Below are 17,238 nucleotides of genomic sequence, written 5' to 3' on the forward strand. Positions count from 1 at the left end.
TGGTATTACATGGTCAGATCATTATACGAAAATACAACTTGTATTAGTAGACGAACCTAAACATGTCCTTAGTCTAATTAGAAATGAGCAAACCGATTGAAAGACTATTATGTCTTCTGTCAAGTCTAATTGGGGAGATGTTTTATCTTGGCATCAGAGTGGATGACTCCCAAAAGATAGAGACATAGATGTGATTAACTGGACTGATTGTATATCAGACTAGATTTAGGACTAAATCTGGATTCAGGACTGGATCCAGGAAGAATAAATCTTGAATCTGTTTATGGGTTTATTCACTTGTGACATTCATAGTATGACATACCTAAATCTTGAGTGGATGACGAACTATGTATGTGTGACTCGTACACTTTGATGTAAGTAAAAGCTTGAGTTCGAATAGATAAGGAACTAAAAGTTGGTGTGTTGGGTGTACGACTTCTGCAGTATGTAGCGTCATTCACAACAGTGGAATTCATAGCCAGGGACATGGGTAAGTGATATCCTTTTATTAGCATTACATGGTTAATGAAAAGTAAACATGGCCACATGTCATTCGTTTTTGTGATGAATGACTTGATTACTATTTGATAGTAATTGAATTTTCATAAAGGAAGATGTAATGGTTACCATGAGATGAAACAAGATCATATTGGGAGAACGGATATTATCTCAAAGAGATTAAGGATATCCTATGCGGGTAACACATTTATGACAAGGTCATTGGACAAACACATATAAAGTTGTTTTTGTAATGGTATGTTGTTGGGAGAGCTCAGTTACAATATTATAGTGGAATGACTTTGTGACTAAATAAGTTTATAATAGGTGAAATGATGAAACTTAAATATAAAACATTTGAGTCTTAAGTGCATATGTCCAATCGATCCCTTCGGTAGCTTATTGAAACCAGAAATGAACTGCAGAATAAATCAAAAGAACAGAAATGGGGGGTAGAACAATACATCTTAAGAAGGGCCATTTTATAAACCTTTTTTCGACTCATTGGGGGGAATATTTTTATACCCCTACCCAATTAAAGACACATGGAAAGTCGGAAGGCTGCCTGAGTAGCAAACTCGACAATGGCCAATCGAAAGGTCACCTTTCATTCCAACCACTTGGACATGCAGAAACCATTTGCTGGCCTAAGCCTTGACCTTTTGTTAAGAACGTGATATCATTGGTTACCAAACCTTACGTGGGTTCAACTGCTTCGTACCACCAAGCTAGAATGAATGTCAGGATTTGTCTCATCATAGATATCCTTGTCCCATCAAAGACATCTAAGAACAATGAAGGAACCATCGACTCTCCAAAGATACTAAGCCTATACTTTATAAGCTTACCTTCAACACTTAGTCTTTATACTTTCCCTTTATATACTCTTTGTAACCTGTGACTTTTTATCTCGATTAAGTAAATCGGTCTCTGTAATTTTCATCACATCCTCCTCCATATCTTCTTCTTGTTGTATAACTGTATCAACAATTTCGAATTGAGAAGGTTGTCTTCAACGAGATAATTTCATATAACACATCATACATCAAGCTTTTTTGTCTAATCTTTTAGATAAAAACCAAGCAAATAAGGAGGAAACATTTTTCGGACTTTAGTGTGGGGCTATAATTCAAGTGCAGATTCAAATAAAAAAGTATTTCTTTTTTATAATTGTAGTTTAGTGATGGTCGTGAACTCCATTACAAACGCCTCCAAAAGAAAAGGCCGTTAATCTGACCCGACAGCTTTTAGGTTTTATAGCTCTAATATTTTGTGCTATTTATATATTTTTAACTGTTTGTATTTTATTTAGAACTAAAAAAATGTTTGTATTTTATATTTATATTTTTATATATTTAAATATAAATTTAAAGATTTATTTCTAAATATTTAAAAATTAATTAACCTCGAACATTGATTCAGCATATTTATAAGTGGAAATATATACACTTTCAATTATAATATATAATCAAATCAATAAAAATACAAAAAAAATTAATAGAAAAAATCAGATAAAATTCATAAATGGCATGCACAAAAAATAGGATGAAAACCCACATATCAACTTACAATAAAACTTAAATCTGAATAGTTGAAAAATCCAAATACTTTCACCTAACCAACAAACCAAGACTTAACTAACCGCTCAAATATGGATTAACATACTATATTTATCCTAAATCTTGATAAAATAACTAATACCTTAAAAGCATAAAAAATGTATAATAACTTCTTTGATCCTCCAATTTTATAAAAAAAATATTTTAGTCATTTATTTAATTTTTCGCCTTTTTTAGTTATTGAATTTTCATTGTTTGTCCAATTTCCCCAAAATAAATAATAAAGTTAACTTCTGTTAACTTTGTTGATGTGACTTTCATATGACAGTCCACGAGTATGTCCGTTACTCATTAATTAATTTTTTAAAATTAAAAAAATTAAAAATTGTATATTTTAATAATTTTGTACTTTTTAAAATAAATTTAATAATTTTAAATTTAAATTTTAAATTTTTAAAAAATTAATTAATTATTGTATTGGCTTTAACGTGGAAATCTATGTGTATGTTATATCAGCAAAGTTAATAGACGTTAACTTTTCTATTTATTTTAAGATGATTTGACAAATAATATAAATTTAAGAGAAAAAATAGATGAAAATTAAATAAATGACTAAAATGTGACAAAAATATTGTTGGAGAAAAACCTAATACCTTAACAGCATGTTTGGTTGGGGGAATAGGAATGCATTCCCCCAATTCGGTGGCCCATGCCTATTCCATTGTTTGGTTGGCTGTAATGAGTTATTACAGCCCTATTCCAAACGGGTTTATTCAGGGCAAAAGTGTCGTTTACAATTCGGTGGTCTGGGTTGGGAATATCTATTCAACAAATGGGTGGGTGAAAAATTTCCTCTGATTACCCTTTCTTTCTCACATCTGAAGCTTTCCTCTTTCTCATTCTTCTTCCCATTTCCTCTGAGAGCAATACGTTAGCAATTTGGCACTGACCCTCGCCCGTGGAAGTCTAAATCCCAGCACCTTCCCACCAGAAACAGACGAGTTATGGTGGCAACTGCTTCACTGGTGAGAGCCAGCCAACACTGGGTCTTTGTCTCCATCTCCTACCTGTTTTAGAAATAGAAAGGAGAAAAAAAATGGCGAAGAAAGCTTCAAAGTCGAAAAATAATCGTTTATATTCAACCTACGTTACTTCCGCTAAGAACCCATCAACAGCCTCCAATCAGTATTTCTCTCTTACCCCTTTGCTTTATAGTATTTTTTGCAGAATAAATTATGGCTTTCTTAGTTTATTTTGCTTGTAAGGAATTTTTGGGATTAACAATAGACACTTTTGCTTGAAAAAAATTGTTAGTCAAACGGCGTTAAGAGTAAAATCAAGTGAGAACATGAAGAAGACAACTGAAGAGAGTGTTGTTAGCGAGAGAGAAAAGAGACCCAAGTCGAAGTCAAGACTCAAATCGAAGTTGAAGAAGAAAACAAAAATCGAAGATAAAATGCCTAAGAAACCCTCCACTGCTTTCTTTTACTTCTTGTGAGTATTGCTTATGAATCTTTTTTGTTCATAGTATTGGTTAACATTCTGTTGATTATAACATTCCCCTGCTTGGAAATTTCATGCTTTTAGTCGTGTGCCCTTGTCGTGTAAGAGCTAAAATCTATCTGCTTATTTCTTGACTGTCTTTTTTATGCAAAATTTTGAGTTGGTTTTTTAGGCTTGCAAATGGATTGTGTTTCCTTGCCTGTAATGGAGCAATTGTATAAGCAATATATATACATATATATATGTATGTGTCTGTGTGTTCTGGAAAGTGAGCTTTGGTTCTTAAATCAAAGGATTTTGCCTGCTAGTTTTGTTGCAGAAATTGAATGTCCTGTGAGAGACATTAAACTAACAGATTTTTTCATTTTCTTATACTCAAGGGAGGATTTTCGTAAGGAATTTCAAGAGCAAAATTCAGACATCAAGTCAATGCGCGATGTATGTTATGGTTTAAAAACACAAAATCTTATTTTAGAAAATGAATCTCTGTGTATTTAACGTATATGTTAACGAATCCTCCCCCATATTGTAAATTTGGGCACTGCATTTTCTAATCAAATCATGAGAAAAAAAAGTGTTTTTTTTTACTTATGGGGTTTTTGCTTTTTTAATTATTATTGGGATTTTGAAGGTGGAGAAATGTATGGCAAGATTGCAAGAGTTGCAGTTAACAGTTGCAGGAGGGTCTAAGGTTATATAAGGGGTGAGTTTAAGTCCAAGAAGTACTAGGGGTTATATGAGGACTACTCTCAAATGCAAGCAAGAGTCCTTGAGGTAAGATCTAATTTTGGTTTGTCTTCAACTGTGCCAAAAGGTTCAATCTTTTTGTTTTGCATACTAAATTAGGTGGTTTTCAATTTGAAGGATGAAGAACTCTACTCCAAGGAAATCACCAGTTGGGAAGTTTCCAGCCACTGTAGGAGGTATATCCCTCTTATTTTCTTTATATTTTTAAATTTTGTGGCCTAGTTTCCCTCTCTTGAGCATTGTTTCTTGAATTTATCATTCATTTTGAATTTCCTATATAAATATCCACCACAAGGTAACTTTTAGAATGCCATATTTGTCTACCTCTTGTACTCTCTTGCACTTGAGTGTGGTTAGATACATATATTCCCTAAACCCAATTAGACTAGCTTTCCTTTATAAGCTAATTTTTGATGAAATGATCTTTTTCAAAGTTCAACTTCGTTGAGCAAGCTAAGATGGCAAATAATTGGATTTATCCAACCTTTTTGATGCAGGTGAATGTAGGAGAATGTCATTACCAGCAATGTTAGTAGGGGAAACAGTGGGTGAAATACTTCAAGCAAATCAATTTGCAATACAGATCCTAGCTATTGTTGATAACAAAACCAAGAATACTTCTGAGGATCCTAAAACTCCATTGACTGAACATAGGAAGCAAATATATCAATTTTTAAAGGTAATTGCATGAACCAATTAAGTTAAAACTCAAATTTTTTCGTTGTTTTTTTTTTTTGTCGTGCCATGATATATTCCCTGTTCTGCTAAAATATATTGTTCCTGGTGCTTCTAGTCTCTGATGGAAAAGGATGATTCGAAATGCAGGCAGAATGCGGTGGTGGAGAGGAAAACCGTATTAGTCCCGAAAAGTGAAACCATAGTTCATGCAATTGTTACGAATGTTAAAACATTTGACTACCAATTAAGCAATGGTGATATGAAGCCAATAAAAGAAGGTTTGAATGGTTTGAAAACAACTCGGAAGCAGCGATCCAAAGGACGCAAGTGAAAAACGAGACTGTAGAGACTTGAGAGACAAAAGTGTTTGTATATGAGGTAAAATTGGATTAGATGGAGTGTGTTATATATATGTATATGGGACTGAGTGAATTTTGATAAGTGTTAGCACTCGGGTCTCTAAAAGCCAGCATGGTTAGTGTAACATCATCACCCAGTTTTATAGGGACAAGATTTTGGATATTATCTCAAACATTTTAAGACCTATTAACTTATGGCGTAAATTTTAAGCATAATCCCTATATTATTGTATAACCATAAATACATCCCTCAATCTTTACCATTTTGGTTAATTTAGCCTGTAACATTTCCCTTTTATTTCTTCTTTAATTCTATTTAGATTCTACCAGAAAACAATTTCACATTTTTTCTTTTTTAATCTTACTAGGTTAATATTTTACTATACCTCTATAGAACACTTGTCAATCTTTTGACTCTATTTGTGGAATCTAAAAGTGTATCATTTAATTGTTTAAAGCACCATTTTCCATATCTAATAAAATTCATCAAATTTATTTATTAAATTTTCTTCATAATAAAATTGAAGAAAAAAATGTGAGATTCCTCCTCAGAATTGAAGAGAAAAAGGACGAAAATTAATCCTATAATTTGCTCCAGATGAAACAAAGAGTTTGACGAATTCGTAGTGAAATTAGGTTTAGTAAGAGGGAATGGTTTAAATGCCAAAAAAATTGAAATCAATTTGGATTATTGTTATAATTGGTGCGGTTTTGATGTTGAAGAAGAGGATGAGTTCAATGTTTCAAATTTTATTAATAAGAAATTAAAGTAGATTATATATTATTTTTATAGTATTATATATTATGATTTTTTAATTCATATAATAATAATTATATTAAGAATTTTATTAAATTATATATTATTTTATTAAATTATTTTTAATAATAATCTTATTAAAATTTAATAACAATAAAAATAATCATCTACCTAAAAAAAATTTACTAAGGGTATTCTAGTCATTTTAGTTTTTTCCTTATGCTATTACAACACCATTCCATTCAACCAAACACAAGAATATTATTACAGTTCTATTCCATTCCATTCAACCAAACAATTGAATTACTTATTACAGCTCTATTCCATTACAGCTCTATTCTATTACAGCTTTATTCAATTACATCTCTATTCCATTACAGCGAACCAAATGTGCCCTAAAAGAATGAAAGGCACGGTGCAATTTGCAAATGGAATTACCACCGTAGGTCAATTTTTCAAGGAAATAACGAAATATATAATATTATAATAAATTTATTATTATAATTTGTATAATTAATAGTTAATATAAATTTAAATGTAAAATTAATTAAATAAATAAAAGAATTTGTAAAAATTAAGATTCTTTTTAAATAAATGAAAATTTTGTTTCCTCTTTGTTAAAAATAGGTTATGAGAGTGACTAAATATTATCAAATGAATTAATTTGTTGTTAACTTATATACTAAAAAGAATTTTGTTATAATTTTTATGATTTTATTGACCTCATTACCAAGCTTTGGAACTGCTCGAACAGTAGAAACAAGTTTATTTTCAAAGGCCAAGTTGACAAAGCTCAAAGTATATAGGAGAAGGCTAGTAATTTGAACAACGAATTTCATATTTACAATCCGGTGAATCCTCCCATATTAGCCCAGATTGGGGATACAAAGAAATGGGAGAGACCGTCGAAAGGCATTATCAAGATTAATTTTGATGCAACAGTCAACGATAATAGGATGGATTATGGAGTTATCATTAGAGATGAGGATGGGTTTGTGCTGGGGGGTGGTGGAGGCTTCAATGAGGGTAGATTTTCTGTCCTGGAGGCTGAGTGCATAGCCTTGGAGAGAAGCATAGAGGTTGCGGACAAGTTAAACATTCTGGGTGATGTGACTTTTGAAATTGACAATGCTGGGTTGGTGAACAAATTGAATATAGGTGATGAGGACATTACCATTATAGGTAGTAGAGTTAAAAAGTGTAAAAAAGCTTTTAGTTTGTTTAATTCCGCCAATTTAGTTTGGTCTCATCGGTCATGTAATAGTGTGGCCGATTTAATTTGTACTAAATTGTGTAGTGAAGTTAAGAGGAGGTTTTTCAAAGGAAATCCATAATGCTGTTATTAGTTATATTATTTAATAATATGTTTTGACCCTTGGTCGTCTTTTACTCAAGAAAAAAATATATTTCTAAGGTCTTTTTGACCATTTAACTTTAATAGTTTCAAAATTTTCTAATTTACTTTTAATAGAATAATATAAATCAAATTAAATAAATATGTAAAGGTTGATGGCTAAATTTATTATTATACTTTATATAAACATCAAAATTTAACATAAAAATTATTTTACTCATCCATCTATAAAAATTCATTTATCTAATTTTTTTTAATAAAAAACTAAAATATAATATAAGAAAATTTATGGTACTTTTACTGTTAATACTCTCTATAACATAAATGTTAAAATGATTTTAAAAAGGAAAAATAAAAAGTCAAACAGTTGGCGGTGGAATCACGGATTGTAAGCCTGTAATTTTCCATTGCAGATGCAAACAAGTTTGGGTCTGACAGTGCTACTCCCTCCTTCCAAAATGTCAGTCTAGTCGTCATCCTGAAACCCAAAAGCCTATCAACCCTTTCATTGCTTAAGAATTTATACCGAAATTGACGCTCGAAACTGAAACTATGCGAAAATTATGGTCACATAATTTACTTCTGTCAAAAACAAAAAGCAATGGTATAATGATTACAAAAAAGATAAAAGTAATATTTAGTCCTTTAACTTGTCAGTTTTTCTCAATTTAACCATTGACTTTCTTTTTAGTTTGCATTAATTCTTGAATTTGGTGATTTTTTAGTTTTGACCCATTTAATGGTATGATAATCCAATATTATATCACATCATTATCTAAATTTAAAAATATATATATATTTTATGTAACGATATGGCAAAATCTTAAACTGTCATATTCCAAAATATGATGTAAATTTCAAACAAAAACAAATAAACCTTGTGAAAGTTAGCAATGCTATTTTATTATTGGAAAATTTTAGCAGTGGCATATGAATCAAAGCAATGGTAGCATTTTAAATGAAAGAAATGGCAATTATCAAAGCTAGATACACCTACTAAAAGTGTAAGCGACTCCTTGCGTTTTCATTTTCTTATCAGTGCAAGTTACATTAAAAGAAACAAATTATAAAAAGAAAAGAAAAGGAATTTGTGATGTTTATATATGTGAAAAAAAGTTAATTTAATTGATAAGTAAGGAAACATATTAAGAATTATTTAATTATTGATTAAAATTATTTTATGTAATATTTATTGAATTAAAAAAAGGTAATTCGTGTTATAGACAAGGGCAGCTTAATGTAAAAATATTTAACATTTCTGGGATTTGGATTCTACTGGTAAGTCGTGTCTGCTAGCTTTTACTTAGTTGTAGTGGCTAAATAAATATAAATTCTTTAGAGTTCAAAAAAATAAAGATTATCATTTAAAAAAAAAAGGAAAGAAGAATAAGTATAAACCCAAAATCATTTCTGGTTAGTGGGAACTGGGAAGTGAGCATTTGGGAGATAGATGACGGAAATTTGGAGAAAAGGTTTGGTTTTGGTGCTGCTTACAGTCTGCATTTTGGGATGTGCAAATGCTGCTACAGATCAAGGAGATGGTTTGTGTTACTTTCCCTTTGCCTTTTTCTCCATATTTTTTAAGGTTTCTATATTCTGCATATGGCTACCTTTTCTTGCCGAATCTGTGTCATCTTTGGTGTTTCTTTTTTGGTTCTTTATCTGCTTTTAGCTGTTTGTGGCTTACAACGAACTTACTTGATTGCACTGCCTTTTTCTTGCCAAAACTTTGTCAGTTTTGTTTATTGTTTGCAAAGTTTTCACCTTGCTTTCAAAGGTGGGTTTTGTTAGATTCTGGAGATAAGAATGGGAAGTTTAGGATTTCAGTTCTGAATTCAATTCTACTCGTAACTTTGTAGGATATATATTCCTGGACGAAATTTCTAATTTTTTTGGCTCTTCTCTGAAGTGCTTCTTTCTGGAACAAGTTAATCTTTCTCCCCACTTCTCTTGCTGGGTGTCAATACAATTTTTTTCCATGCTTGTGGACTCATGGCTATCTTGCCTTACCATGAGTATAAGCTGGGATATAGCATTAGCCCAAACTAACTATTTGTTAAGACTGCATTATGAAGACCAAAAAGAGCTCTTGTATTTGTATGTCAGAATTCCCTGTTTTGGTGCGGTTCCTGTAGCTTTGGCTAAATTTCTGACTAACCATTTTGCTCATTGATAGCTAGGTCAGTAATCACTTGAAGGATGGCTAAATATATATTTACTAGAAAGATAAATTTGTTAAACATACATTGTGTGCATGGAAGCACAGTAGTCCATATGAGTGATTGTAATGAATTGGTTTCCGTGAACGTTTGCAACCGAGAAGTGGAAGAATTTAATACTTGTGGTTAAAACTACTCTCCTTGTGGGATGTTTGATTTGCAGCTTCTGCCCTAGGGGTTATGTTCAGCGGTTTAAATTCACCACAGCAGCTAACTGGGTGGACCGCTAACAATGGTGATCCATGTGGGCAGTCCTGGAAAGGTGTTACTTGCTCAGACCAACGTGTCACTGAAATGTAATCTTCTTTTTTTTCTTTTTTCCTTTGAGATATCTTAAACCAGCTGATGCTAACTATTCTTCTATTTGCCTTTTTTTTTTCAGTAAGCTGTCAAATCTAGCACTTTCCGGGTCAGTGGGTTACAGCCTTCAAAGTTTGACATCATTGAAGGAACTGTAGGAAATCTAATCTTTAGTAGTGGATTGGTTTTCTTTTCTTACATCTATAAGGTAATATTTATAGTGATATTTGATCAAATCTGCAGGGACTTGAGCAATAACAATCTTGCAGGCGATATACCATATGATATTCCTCAAAACTTGCAGCGATTGTATGTTTCAGACTTGTATTTGTTTCCTTTCCTATTTCTTCTGTTTCTTTTATTATTTTTTAACGATTTTTATATAATATATTGTTTACTTGTCTGCAGAAATCTTGCATTTAATCAATTTACTGGAAGTGTCCCTTATTCCATAAATCAGATGCATTCTCTTCAATACCTGTAAGTAGTGTTCCAAATATTCAATTGTTGACACAAGGTCTGTAGAAATTTAAATTCACGCACTCTTTTTTCTTTTCCATTTCTGGAAATGCAGAAATCTTGCACATAACCAGTTGCAGAACCAATTGAGTGACATGTTTGGACCACTTTCTTCCCTCTCTACATTGTAAAATGTTCTTCCTACCACCATTCAGATTATGTTGTTTTCCGTATATGCCTGTCTTTAAGTTAATTTAACACTGAGCTAACAGTTATCTTTATTCTTTGCTTCAGGGATCTCTCTTTCAATTCTCTGACTGGTGATCTCCCTGAGAGTTTTAAGAATCTTACTAGTATGAACTCTATGTAAGTAGTATAGGAAATATCTTTTGTGGAACAAGTGCATATGGTGGAATCTCCTGAAATGTGTTTTTTTCCCTTTTGCAGGTACTTGCAGAACAACCAGTTAACTGGCACTATTGATGTGCTTGCCAATCTTCCCCTTGACACTCTGTGGGTAACTGTTATCATTCTTTTGTTTCCATATAATGTAAATGACCCTGTAATACTAACCTTTGTGATAGTCGTTTTTATGTCTCACAGTTATGTCTCCAATAATCATTTTACTGGCTGGATACCTGATCAATTGAAAAGCATCAATTTGCAGTAAGCATTTGACTTCAAAATCAAGTGCCATGACTTCTTTGTATTAAAGTCCTTTGCAATTTCAATCTGAATAGTCTTCATGACAGGAAGGATGGTAATTCCTGGAGCTTGGGGCCTGCACCTCCACCTCCTCCTGGTACCCCTCCTGCCACTAGAAATAATAGAAATCACAAATCTGGTAGCAATAGTTCACCATCGGATGGTGATTCTAGTGGTGGGCCTGGTGGGGGTAGCAAATCAGGGATTGGAGGTGGAGTCATAGCAGGAATCGTAATATCCATCCTTATTGTTGGGGCTCTTGTAGCATTCTTTCTGGTGAAGAGAAGATCCAGGAGGACATCCTCAGATATTGAAAAGCTTGATAATCAACCCTTTGCTCCTCTTCCTTCTAATGAAGTGCAAGGTAACACTCAGTCAATTTGCAACTCTGCATGGTGGCCAGTTAAATGTCACCAAATAGCTATCTTTACTGTTTGCTCACGTTGCTTGGAATGCTGCTGCATTGGATTTATTGATGAAGAGATTTCGTGTCTTTCATTCAAGCTGCAGAAGCTATAAACTTACTCTTGTAGTTAATAAATCTCTTAAGAATATCCAGGACTTTCATTTAGAACTTATCTCCTTGGTTTTGTAACTTTAGACTCCAATTTGAATATGCTATGTATGCTCAAAGTAGTAGAAATGCAAAGAACTTATTATGTAAACAATTCAGTAGGTTAGAAGAAAATATGCTTCTGTGAAGATCCCTTCTTGACTCCATGATTTGGTAGGCATTTCTTCATAGATTGTGAAGTTAAGCCTTTTGCTTTCATAAAGGGATATGGGAGACTCTAACTGAAGCCTCTTGGTTCTTTTTTACTTTTAGCCCCCCGGGGGGGGGTGTTGTTTTCAAAATATTCTGATTTTATCATGTTGAAATGCTATTGTATACTGCTAGACGTAATTTAACTTGTGATTGCTGCTGTGGGCTGCACATAAATTGTATAGCATTTGTTTGCTTTTATAATGTCTATGTTAACTTTTTTTTTTATCTAAAACTTTTTTGCTTCTCTTGATCAAACTATTTGTTTCTTCTCATGCTTAAAATTGCATTGCAGAAATGAAATCTATACAGTCTGCCTCTTCAGTTGACACCAAGACCTTTGATACACCTGCTTCGATAAACCTTCGACCCCCACCTGTTGACCGTCACAAATCATTTGATGAAGAAGACTTTTCTAAAAAGCCTTTTGTTGTTAAGAAGGCTGTTGCAGCTCCTAAAAATGTTGCATCATATTCAATAGCAGACCTCCAGATGGCTACTGGCAGTTTCAGTGTTGAAAATCTTCTTGGTGAAGGATCTTTTGGACGTTTTTATCGAGCTCAATTTGATGACGGCAAGGTGTGAATCTTCCTCCCGCAAAATCTATATTCATGTCAAAATTAATGGAGCATGATCTGTGCATTAATATTTTGTAGCAACTTCTGTTTTACTACATGCTCTATCTTGACAAATACTCTTTTCATAAGCATATTTAATCTTTGTATGCACCTCTATTTCTACAATCTTTAAGTGTGGTGCATGAGTTTTTTCAATAAGAATGTACTTGGTTGGTTGGAAAAGTGGAAGGAGGGTGTGGAAAAGTGAAAAGAAGATAAATTTTGAGTGTGCTTGGTAGGAAAGAAAAGTGAGAGGAAAGAAAATAAGAAAAGTAAAAGGTGGCCATTTTCCATCCTAGTACATAAAAACAAATTATTCCAAATGAGAAACATGTATGTTAGTTTCAAAATTATGCATTTTTCAAAAGTTTCATTTCCTTTCCTCCCATTTTTCAACTCAAAGAATGAAAATTATTTTCTTTCAATTTTTTCATCTTTCTTACCAAGCACACAAGCAAAACCTAAGAGATCCCTTTTTCATCTCCATAATTGTTTTGCCCATAGTTAGTGCCATAAGTTTTTTAAGAATTTTCTACTCAGTACTCACCTTGCTGGTACCTTGTGTTCATACTGCCATAGGTTCTTGCTGTGAAGAAAATAAATTCATCAGTTCTTCCCAGTGAACTATCTGATGATTTTATAGAGGTAGTTTCGAATATCTCCGAGTTGCATCACACAAACATCACAAAGCTGGTTGGCTATTGTTCAGAGCATGGACAGCACCTACTTGTGTACGAGTTCCACAAAAATGGCTCACTCCATGAGTTTCTGCATCTATCAGATGAGTACAGCAAGCCATTGATTTGGAACTCCCGTGTCAAAATTGCTCTGGGGACTGCACGTGCATTAGAGTAAGTCAATAATTTGATAATGGGTAACAATAGCCATTATTTCATCTCATTTTAGATCATCACAGCCGGTAGAAGGGGATGCCGTTAATCTCCTTTTACTCTTTTTCCCTCTTGTAAGCAGCTAATGTTGAGCCCCCTAATTCCCATTAACTTTTATTTTCCTCCCTAGTCTTCTTTTCCGTTTATACTGTGTTTCGGCATTTGCATCATGCATGTGAAACAGTTCACCAATTTTATGTAGATTGTGTTCAAGTTTTGCCAACTCTAGTTACTAGACCCTTTGAACCTTTCAAAGCCAGGTAGTTATGTGATGAGGTTAAACATATTGGCGTCCCTAGTTATACCCAGTTGATGACAATTGAGAATTAACTATTTGTAAATATGCTAGTAGTATCTATTGGCTGTTAGTGATTATTATCTCTTGTCAAATGGCTACAAAGAATTCATAATTTTTCTTAAAGGTACCTGCATGAAGGTTGCTTGCCATCTATTGTTCATAAAAATATCAAGTCAGAAAACATCTTACTTGACGCTGAACTCAATCCTCACCTTTCAGACTCAGGCTTGGCAACCTTTATTCCAAATGCAGATCAGGTAAATCTCATTAGTTCAGTTATTGAGTTTCCAGTTAGCTCTGCACAACTATGTTGTACTTCATCTATATTTGAACCTGTCTTGTCTCTTTTTTTCAATGGGATTCTTCTTTCCAATTACTTGCATTGCATATGTTAATTGGTATTTTTACAAGTTTTAGAGGTATCAAACCATTTTTTGACCACAAATGTAGTGACTGTTTGAAAAGTTTTAAAATGGCTTTCTATGCATCCTCAAAAAGCATTACGTTCCACTTGAATTAAATTTTGTGAATTTCATGGTCTATGAACAGTATCATTCAGGTCTCTAATGCACTAGGGTTTTCTGGTGCAGTTAATTGGATGCTAAAAGTGAATGATTAATGTAGGGTATTTGTTATGCAGGTACTAAATCATGATGATGTTACCATGTCTGGATACGGTGCACCCGAAGTTACCATGTCTGGTCAGTATTCTCTTAAGAGTGATGTTTACAGTTTTGGAGTGGTTATGTTGGAACTTCTCACAGGACGTAAGCCATTTGATAGGTGAGGGATCATCTATGAAGTATTTGGTTTTCCATCATTCGATGTATTAGCATCCATTTAGTTCACCGCAATTCTAAGTAGGCGAGTGTTTTGAACAGCACAAGGCCAAGACTAGAGCAGTCTTTGGTTCGATGGGCAACACCTCAGCTGCATGATATTGATGCTTTATCTAAGATGGTTGACCCTGCACTTGAAGGGCTTTACCCGGTTAAGTCTCTCTCTCGGTTTGCCGACGTTATTGCACTTTGCGTCCAGGTAATGTTTTGGTTGAAAAATGCCAAGACAACTTGTGAGCTGCTTGTTTCATCTTCAGTACTGTAGCATTTAACTGGTCCTTTTAATTGTCTCTCTGGAACAGCCGGAGCCCGAATTCCGGCCTCCTATGTCGGAAGTGGTTCAAGCATTGGTTCGACTAGTGCAACGAGCTAACATGAGTAAGAGAACAATAGGGACAGACCAAGGTGCATCTCAGAGAACCGATAACGTTGTCGCTGATGATGCACATGACTACGTGTCTTGAATGGATATGAAGTAGACGCTTTGACTGTTATGGTGACGAGGACTTTAGATTGTAATCATGTCGAGTATTATTGTTTTATGGTAATATTATTGTAACTAATAAAAACATACACCCCCTAACTTTAGCCTAAGTTTCAAATCAGCCCTTCACTTGGTAATATGTTGCATGTAGTCCAACCCCATCAATTGAAATTCTTTCACCGTTGTGTGCATGTTAAACACTACATTTTCCATTTTATTCCCTTCGATAAATATCACAGGAAGCTGCAGATGTAATAATGCCCTAAAAAAGTAAAATTCTACAAATATTTTTCCCTTGTTTCTGCAACGTTTTCCCCTTTCTATGTGGTAATCCCTAATGAAATAAATAAAAGGGTTAATATATATATTGACTGTTGAACTTATCCATTTGTATCTAGTTCGTTTTTAAAGTTTTTTTTGGCCTTAATTGGTCTTTAAACATCTATTTCGTCAGTCAGATCTTTGCACCATCAAAAAATACTGAAAAGATGAATCGTCAGAACTATATTGATATGTTGATAATACATTGTTTTTATAGAGACTGATAAGCAACTAACTAGTAACTGACCAGTAACCAACACTATAACTTTTAACTAGTCATAATAGACTAAGGGCTCAGTGTGGTGAGATTTAAAGAGTAAAAAAATTTGAACTGAAACGCAGCTCCAGTTGCGGTGTTTGGCAAGCACACTAGTAAGCATTTCTCACCTCACTATAACCCAAAATATTGGTTTGGAAGTCCAAAAATAAGGGTAATTATTATTTTACTCCAATTCTTCTTTTATTATTTATTTTATTTAAAACACATAACATAAGTTTAATATGTCATTATTTAATATGATTTAATTTACAATAAAATTATAATTTTTATTTATAAATTTAGTATAAATACAATTTAATTTATATTTTATTATTTGATTTAAATATAATTTGTAAAATATTTTGATATTTTATTATGAATATAATTTAAAAATATTTAAATTTTATTGTATATGTTTTTAATATTTTAATTATCATTTTATAAAAAATATAATTTTATATTTCAACATTCGTGCATGATGAACTGGATTTAAAGCCATGGCAACAGCTGATGTATTGTCACACCATAACAGGCTTGGCAAGTACTGCACATCTCTGCTAATAGTTGTTCAAACCACAGTATTTCAAACACTGAATTGGCCAAACTTCTATATTCGACCTCAAAGAAAGACCTTGATACTACAGACTATTTCTTGAATCCCCAAGCAATGGGAATACCTCCTAGGTAAAGCACATAACTTGAGGTAGACTGCCTATCATCAGGACAGGAGGCCCAGTCAGCATCAACAAAACATTCAAGAACATTTGCAGACGAGGCTTTGTAACACAACCCATAATCCATTATGCTTTGCAAATACCTCAATAATATTTTAATTGCACACCAATAAGTCTCCTAGGGGGCATTCATAAACTGACTTGCCTTATTAACGCTATAAGCAATGTCAAGTCGTGTCAAACACACATTGTAAAGCACCCATTATTTTCCTATAGTGTGACACATTTGAGAAAGGCTCACCATCAGTAGCACTTAACCTAGGTCAGGTCACACCATAAGAGTGGGAGTTGAAGAAGCACCAACCATGGAAGCTTTAACAAGAAGCTTTTGAATATACAGTTAGCTCTTTTTATAACAGTCACTTGCTATAACAATCAAGTTTCTAGTAGAACCGATTTTGTTTTATTTTAACCATCTATGTATAACAGGTTTTTACCTACAACAACAACTATAGTTATGAATTACATTCTTTACTAAATTAGTTCTCTATAACAATATATTGCTTAAAATTTTAAGTAAAATTATAGTTATTTCATATAATCAAGCCTATTAATTATAATTTATTAAATAAAAATGATCTTAATTAAAATATTATTTTTTTATAAAATATCGACAGCTGAACAAGTTGACAATAAAAAATCAACATCCCTTGTCGCGTATCGATGATTTATTGACCAGTTTAAGGGAGCATTCGTCTTTTCTAAGATTGATTTGATATTGGGATATTACCAATTGAAGGTATAGGATAGTAACGTACCAAATACAACGTTTCGTACATGGTACAATTATTACGAGTTTCTGGTGATGCTATTCGGATTAATAAACGCTCCTGCGACGTTCATGGATCTCATGAACAACATATTTCATCCTTATCTGGATCAATTCATAGTGGTA

General features: G+C 33.0%; 2 protein-coding genes across 7 annotated transcripts; both read left to right on the forward strand.

Moving 5' to 3' along the window:
* The first annotated feature begins 2,771 nt into the window (after positions 1-2,771).
* LOC107897665 (probable microtubule-binding protein TANGLED) lies at positions 2,772-5,640 on the forward strand. 6 transcript variants are annotated; one of them, XM_016823187.2, is made up of 7 exons: positions 2,811-3,242; positions 3,372-3,551; positions 3,941-3,998; positions 4,192-4,334; positions 4,425-4,483; positions 4,805-4,986; positions 5,133-5,640. In XM_016823187.2, the coding sequence occupies exons 4-7, from the start codon at positions 4,297-4,299 to the stop codon at positions 5,178-5,180; spliced, it is 327 nt and encodes a 108-aa protein (XP_016678676.1). In that variant the 5' UTR covers positions 2,811-3,242; positions 3,372-3,551; positions 3,941-3,998; positions 4,192-4,296; the 3' UTR covers positions 5,181-5,640. The 6 variants fall into 6 exon arrangements, with proteins under 6 accessions (XP_016678677.1, XP_016678676.1, XP_016678673.1 ...); XM_016823184.2 differs by having other exon boundaries at positions 2,838-3,242; positions 5,101-5,640; XM_016823188.2 differs by lacking the exon at positions 3,941-3,998 and having other exon boundaries at positions 2,772-3,242.
* A 3,131-nt stretch (positions 5,641-8,771) lies between these two features.
* Positions 8,772-15,232, forward strand: LOC107897667 (protein STRUBBELIG-RECEPTOR FAMILY 6). The gene is made up of 16 exons (XM_016823189.2): positions 8,772-8,996; positions 9,838-9,970; positions 10,057-10,128; positions 10,218-10,283; positions 10,383-10,454; positions 10,549-10,620; positions 10,728-10,799; positions 10,881-10,946; positions 11,037-11,099; positions 11,186-11,502; positions 12,197-12,480; positions 13,098-13,369; positions 13,831-13,963; positions 14,347-14,489; positions 14,588-14,744; positions 14,848-15,232. The coding sequence occupies exons 1-16, from the start codon at positions 8,906-8,908 to the stop codon at positions 15,007-15,009; spliced, it is 2,175 nt and encodes a 724-aa protein (XP_016678678.1). The 5' UTR covers positions 8,772-8,905; the 3' UTR covers positions 15,010-15,232.
* Positions 15,233-17,238: the final 2,006 nt, after the last annotated feature.

The sequence above is a fragment of the Gossypium hirsutum genome, chromosome D06 (assembly GCF_007990345.1).
Source record: "Gossypium hirsutum isolate 1008001.06 chromosome D06, Gossypium_hirsutum_v2.1, whole genome shotgun sequence".
NCBI lineage: Eukaryota > Viridiplantae > Streptophyta > Magnoliopsida > Malvales > Malvaceae > Gossypium > Gossypium hirsutum.